This window comes from Myotis davidii, unplaced genomic scaffold (assembly GCF_000327345.1).
Source record: "Myotis davidii unplaced genomic scaffold, ASM32734v1 scaffold1244, whole genome shotgun sequence".
Taxonomy (NCBI): domain Eukaryota; kingdom Metazoa; phylum Chordata; class Mammalia; order Chiroptera; family Vespertilionidae; genus Myotis; species Myotis davidii.
This window is the reverse complement of record NW_006295460.1, coordinates 145,777-152,830: the sequence shown is the minus strand read 5'-3', so window position 1 is coordinate 152,830 and position 7,054 is coordinate 145,777. Positions and strand designations below refer to the sequence as shown.

Here is a 7,054-nt window from a genome sequence, read left to right as displayed (position 1 = left end):
TTGAAGAGGACTGACACTGCGGTTGAAGGCACAGAGTAGAGGCAAGTCAGCTGGAAAGCTTCCAGGAGCCCATGGCCACGGAGCACTAACAGGGTGAAGACGAGAGCACAGAAGGGGCAGAGGAAGCCGGGTACCAGAGCATGGTGCCAGGCTCCACTGGGGTGACCTGGATCAGCTCTGGCCTGATGCTAGCCACTCCCACGCAGCTCCTTTCTTTCTAACCCGCTTCTCATTCTCTTCGGGAAGGATTGAGGTCTCTGGAAAATAGCCCAAAAAACTGTTGTGGGAACAGCAAGCCCAAGTAATGCTCAGGCATTAGGAGGATCTGAGTGCTGAAAGCCACCTCTGTTTTCCTTCCCTCGGCTACGGGGGGCAGGAAAGGGTTCTCAAAGCCGCAACTCCTTTTAGGAGGATTGAGAAGACATATAAAGGGCCCTGGCTGAGGACTTGCTTCCTCATTCCACAGTTGGTGCCAGAACTCTCAGTCCTCCACTGAGAGAAAATGTCCATCCAGTGAGTATCTCTGGGAGATTTCTTTTAAATGCCTTGATGGGTTGATGGTAAATAGGCTATTTCACGAGCTCCTGAAGAGGACTGATGTCCTGTTTAGGGAAGGCCTGGGTCTTGTTGAGGGAGTTTCTTCCTATTTATCTATTGAAGCAAATATCTAGAATTCAAGTGGAGTCTATGTGACTTAGAAAGGACCTCGGAAGCAGCTGTGAGCGGGAGGATTTCAATAAGGCAGACCTGGGTTCCACGTCTCACTCAACCACTTCCTATCTGTATGATTTGGGGCAAATTACTTAACATTTTAAAGTCTAGGTTTCTCCATATATAAGATGAATGTAATAATAGTACTTACCCCATTGTGTTGTTGTGAGATTTAAATGTGCTAATAACATACAAAGTTGTTTTCAATGACACATGGCACATAGTAAGTGCTTAATAAAAGATAACTATCATTAGTTATTAGGAAGCTGGTCAGATCTCCCACTCTAAGAAGTTATACAATGGAGCCAAAGTGAGGAGGAAGAAAATAAGCAAAAATATAAAACTATTTATTTAAAAGTACTTGAGTATTTTTTTTTAATGTTTTTGGAGATGAGTGAGGATCTGAGATGACAGTAAGAGATGTTGGTATAATACAGGTGAAGAACAAAGGATGAGGTACTGACCCAAAAAGCTGTCTTCTCTAAACTTATAGGAGAGAGAGGGATGAGACTGTCTTTAAGGCAGGAGTACCTGATGGAGTAAGCTGAGAGTACCAACTGGGCAGCGTAATTGCATGGGATGGACTGTGTTAGGAAGAGAAGAGACAGCAGCAGGTTTGGTTGATTTATCTTCAGAACTATGGGAAAACTACAGAGGGCAGGACTAAGTCCACTGTGACATTAAAAAGAGGTCATTTCTCCTGACATTAGAGAAGGAGCGCTGACCTGGGCCCCTCTTGCGAACCTGAGCATGTTTTTAACCCCCAAGCACCGTGTGCTCCCTTGGCAGAAGCTGGACTGGTAGGGTGACTTGGCCTCGAGCCAGAAAGCACCGTTTGTCCCTCAACCCTGCTACTGCCTCCGTGAGTATTCACATGGGCTTCTTCATTGGGATTCCACATTTCAGAGTTGAGCATCCTGCTGGTGGTTACAAGAAACTGTATGAAACTGTGGAGGAACTCTCCTCGCCAGTCACAGCTCATGTTACAGGTGGGTCTCACTGATCTTGGAGTCGTCCTCTCTTTGTCTTCAAGATCTCTCTTCTCTTCCTTCTTATTCATTGGCACCTCTCCTCACTGGCTCCCCTCAGGGCTACAGAAGGAAATCTGGAGGTTCAAGAACTCTTTACCCAGAATCCAGTTCTTCTCATTTACCTTTTAGTTATTTCTCTAATGTAGAAAAAATGCTACCTAACTGGAATTCCTGAAGGATTAGGACTACACCTTTGCCATTTTAAAATCATCAGTGCCTAGCTCAGTGCCTGGCAGATAGTAGAGGCCCTGTAAATATCTGCTCTGTCAGTGTCTGGATAAATGAGGACCTGCTGACCAGCATCCGGAAATACTTCATTAACAGATGGTAGTTTTATGTATATTATATCAGAAGAGTCTTGGTTCTGGAGTCAGGCAAATATAGGCACTAATGGCAGCGCTTTCATTTTAGTAGCTGTGGATCCTACAGGTTACTTAAACTTTCTGAGCCTCAATTCTCTCACCAGCCAAAGACCAAATTTTACCTCATGGGGATGTTGTAAACATGAAATGAGCTAGTGTCAATAGAAAGATCTACCCAGTATCTGAGACAGAGTGATCAACAGGTGGTAGGTAGTACTGTTGTTACCACTCTCTAAAGATATTATATAACCCATAGAGCATACTCGCTTGGACATGATGTCATGGGAAGGGCCAAAGCTTAGGCAGGTCTCTTTTCTCCCAGTTTCCTCTTCTGTAAATTAGAAGGAATGAGCCAAACACTCTAAACCAGATTCTGATGCTAACAATCTAGGTTCTGGCAATTATATTAATGCTGTGCCTTTTAGTTGAGCCACACCTTCTTAAAAATTTTACCAGAAATATAAATCTTTATCAAATAGGTTGCTAAGATTGAGCTGCAGAAAATAATTTGTTTGTTAAAAAAATAAAAAATAAAAGCATTGGTAAGGATTAAGCAAACATTTCCAAAGACTGCACTTTTCAAGGGCTAAAAGGGCACAAGTGTAATTGGTTAAACTAAAAGGCCTTAAGGTCTTTGTTGTGTGCCCCTGGTGTGCAGAGGAGAACACCAAGGCCTGGAGATGTCACCTGGCAAATCCTGAACCAGAACCCAGGTCCCTACCCGCCAGCCCTGTGCAGTTTCTGCTACAGAAGGTTGGCCTGCACCTGGACAGTAGCACATACATACCCTCAAAAGAATGTAGCTCTAGGTTTTAAAAGGCCAATATTCTTGTTGTAGCATTTAAATGATTTTTTTCTATAGGCCCATCATTTTTAGTGTTTTGATCTCTGCTCTTAATCCATCCTTCCAACCCCTACTGTATCAAATTATATCAAGAAATTTGAAATTCTTAAAAATAAGATGTTGGAAAAAGGTAAATGTATTCGTAACTGGGGAAATCTGTTAGGTAGAGATTCCCATTTCCCTCAAGGTGCTTTTCCCTGTCTCCTTCCAACCAGTTACCCAAACTCTGAGGCATTGCCACATTCTCTCCTACTTGGTCTCCTAGAGAAAAGAGAATTGATCCACAGGCATTTCCTACGTGCTGCCCAGCTGTAGAGCTGGGAATGAAAATCACTGCCAGCTTTATAAACAATCGCTGCCCAGCGAGGCTGCTAATATAATCCCTGTGCCTGACCAGGGACAATCCAGCCAAGGGCAGGAGAAAGAAGCAATGTTCTGTGTCTCACGTTCGTCACAGGCAGGATCCCCTTCTGGCTGACCGGCAGCCTCCTTCGATGCGGGCCTGGACTCTTTGAAGTTGGATCTGAGCCGTTTTACCACCTGTTTGATGGGCAAGCCCTCCTGCACAAGTTTGACTTTAAAGAGGGGCATGTCACGTACCACAGAAGGTAAAGAAAGGCTAGGCCCCGCTCCCCCTACGAAGGGTGGGGCCTAGCTCTGCTCCTCCTCCCTTGGGCTTTTCAACCCCCTAAACCCAAAAGGGGACTTATACACTCACTTTCTCTCAGACTCCACTTGAGCCAATGCATCTGCATGGACACCTGGGAGCTCTGCGATGGGATAAAGAAGAAACTAAGAACTAGGCCTTTGGGGTTCAACATGTCTGGCTTCAAGTCCTATATCTACCTTTTGCAACCATTGGAAAGATGTTAATATCTAACTCTTGGTTTTGTCATCTCTAAAATGGGAGATCATGGAATCTACTTCAGGGTTCATTACAAGGAGTAAATAAGAACATAGGAATATTCAGTAATAATATTATTATAGTTATTATTATTAGAACATAGGCTCTCTTTACTCCCCCCCTTTTTTATCATCAAAAAGGCCCACAGGGAAGGAGAGAGGGGGTTCACAAAGGAGGTAAGGACCAAATATCTGGTGATGATACAAAAAAGAGAAGTTTTCTAAAAAAAAAAGTTTTTCATACCATTGTTGCTTAAAAGGCTTGACGGCCTAAGCCGGGGTGGGGAACCTTTTTTCTGCCAAGGGCCATTTAGATATTTATAACATCATTTACAGGCTATACAAAATCATCAATTTAAAAATTAGCCTGCAGAGGCAGCTGATCAATAATTCTCTCTCATTGATGTTTCTATCTCTCTCTCCCTCTCCTTTCCTCTCTGAAATCAATTTAAAAAGTATATTTTTAAAAATTAACCTGCTATTTTTGGTCAAACATTTAATTAACTCATCCCTAATGCCTTGGCAGGACCAGACCAAATGACTTCATGGAGCTTATATAGCCCATGGACCAGATGTTCCCACCCCTGGCCTAAGCCATCACTCCAGGAAGCACCCATTAACACCACAACAAGTAATTTGTCTTATGCTTTAATATTCTCACCCGTTAGTGGCTTTGTTGATAATCACAGACATCAGGCATTCTAAAGAGACATCAAAAGGGAGAGTAAATGGAGGTTTTAAGTAGTCAGGATGACTTGGACTATAATAAAAGAGAAACCGATCAGGTCAAGCAAAATTTATCTATGAAAAAGCATGCTTTGGAGGTCAGACAAAGCTTTCATGTGCCTTCTAAAGACCTTGGTATTTTTTTCCTCTTCGTGACTGTGTTTCTTCATCTACGAAATTCTAAACACTTACTATATGGATTGGAGGAAGGGTAAAATTAGATTTCCATTGGCTCTCCACATGAGAAATCCTAGGCACTGTATGCCATCTAGTCTGGGATATGGTTCAGGGGGTCTGCCTGTGCAAGAGGCTGGATTGAAGAGATCCCAAATTTTAAAAGTAGCAAAATAAACTTTAAAATTGAAGAAAAACACAAGAGGGACAAGAAATAGTTTGAAAGGAATATAATTCAGCATACCATGCCCTGTCTTTCCCACTGAGTGTAGTTTGATGGATTATAGGCTACAGGACATCATAGGTCTTATGTCAACTACCCTGGGGGCTGCGTGGTGTGATAAGGAAAATGCATGTTTTCCATATCTGGCCAACTTGAATTGTAACCCAGCTCTGCCACAAATGCCAATCACTTAACTTCTCTGAGCTGTGAGTTCTGCATCTGCCACTGTGAAATTTGTAAGCCATACATGTAAGCTCATGGCACATTGTCTCTTTCTCCTTTGGTCCCTAGGAGAAAGTGACCTGACAATACTCTTCATTCTTTATGTTGTGGATTTATTATTCTGACTCCATAAGGACAGTATGACCATTCTAAGATCCACTTGGACCGCACTGATTGTCCCTGTCTATGATCCTTTCCCATGTTGTAATGTCCTTCAGGTTCATCCGCACTGATGCTTACGTACGGGCAATGACTGAGAAAAGGATCGTCATAACAGAATTTGGCACCTGTGCTTTCCCAGATCCCTGCAAGAATATATTTTCCAGGTTAGTGACACCTAACTGCATGTTATTAAAGACATTTTACCCCAGCCCCTTTTCTCTCATGGTTAAAAGTTACTAGATCAAAAATGTCATTTGCTTCTGCAGGTTTTTTTCTTACTTTCGAGGAGTAGAGATTACTGACAATGCCCTGGTTAATATCTACCCAGTGGGGGAAGATTACTATGCCTGCACAGAGACCAACTTCATCACAAAGATTAATCCTGAGACCTTGGAGACAATTGAGCAGGTAGGATACAGTGCCCAAGAATTTAGAATTGCAGCTTAGAGTTAAAATTAAATCAACTGTGCAATTTGGTAGGAAGAACATGAGAGCTTGCCTGGCTGGTGTGGCTCAGTGGTTGGGTGTCGACCTATGAACTAGGAGGTCATGGTTCAATTCCTGGTCAGAGCATATGCCTGGGCTTTGGGCTCGTTCCCCAGTAGGGGGCGTGCAGGAGGCAGCCAATCAATGATTCTCTCTCATCACTGATGTTTCTATCTCTCTCCCTCTTTCTTCCTCTCTGAAATCAATAAAAAAATATTTTTTGAAGAAAGAAAGCCAGACAAATTTTCAAATTCTTGCTTTATCATCAACTACTAGCTATGTGACATAGGGCAAATGTTTATTTCTTCATCTATGACATTTGAAAAACTTATTATATGGGTTAAAATAAAACTGTATAAAATGCATAACATTCATTCATTCATTTATGGGACACTATTTTTTTTCAGTCCCTGACATGTACCAGAACATATGCTGGGTGCAGATACATCAGTGTGTGAAACAGCATGGTCCCTGCCCTTACTGGCTTTTATAGGCTAGCATGAACCTGGCACATATTGGGTGTTCAAAAAAATTATAGCTATTAATATTGAAAACCCTGCTATTCATGATTCTAGACAAGTATGTTGCACCTATTGCCCCTTATAGATACTTCTTATTAGAAATGAAGCTATATTTTAAATGAAATAGCATAGAGAAAAATATCGGCAATAATAGAGACAAATTTTGCTAACAACTTAGACAATCTCAATGCAGCATTCAATGAAATGGATACATATTTTCAACCAATATTTATTAAGATGTAACTATTTGAAGGCATTGTTCTTGTCTTTAGAAAGTTTAACATTTTGTTGGAGAAATCAAATAAATATGCAACTTAACTCTAATAGGACACATAATGTGATGAGTCCTTTAGGAGGAGGAAAATCTTCCATGAAAGCAGGAAGAAGAAAGAGATTACTTCTGGCAGTAGTTGGAGGATATAAGGTGGTGCAGATTAAGGAAGATTAAAAAGGCTTGCATTTGAGTTAGAAGTTAAAGGGGAGAAACTTCAGTGAATTTGGAAAAAGAACATTTCAGGTAAAGGGAGTAACATAATCAAAGGCATAGTGGTGGGAAAAGAAAGGATATGTTCATGGAAATGAAAGAATAATTAATTTGACTAGATTGGCAGTATTTCTCAATGGAGAAGCTAGTGGCATTGAATGGGAGATAACTCATCATTGTGGGGACTGTCCCCACGCAAAGGTTT

General features: G+C 41.6%; 1 protein-coding gene across 3 annotated transcripts in view; it reads left to right on the top strand.

Annotated features, from left to right (window-relative positions):
* The first annotated feature begins 423 nt into the window (after positions 1-423).
* Positions 424-7,054, top strand: part of RPE65 (retinal pigment epithelium-specific protein 65kDa) — an 18,655-nt gene continuing 12,024 nt past the window's right edge. The window contains exons 1-5 of one of the 3 annotated variants that reach the window (XM_006770093.2): positions 424-513; positions 1,618-1,700; positions 3,406-3,556; positions 5,415-5,522; positions 5,625-5,766. In XM_006770093.2, coding sequence (XP_006770156.1) covers positions 503-513; positions 1,618-1,700; positions 3,406-3,556; positions 5,415-5,522; positions 5,625-5,766 — 495 coding nt within the window. In that variant the 5' untranslated portion in view covers positions 424-502. Of the gene's footprint in view, positions 514-1,602; positions 1,701-3,405; positions 3,557-5,265; positions 5,523-5,624; positions 5,767-7,054 lie in introns of those variants that run through there. The other 2 variants (XM_015568034.1, XM_015568035.1) reach the window with 2 other exon arrangements.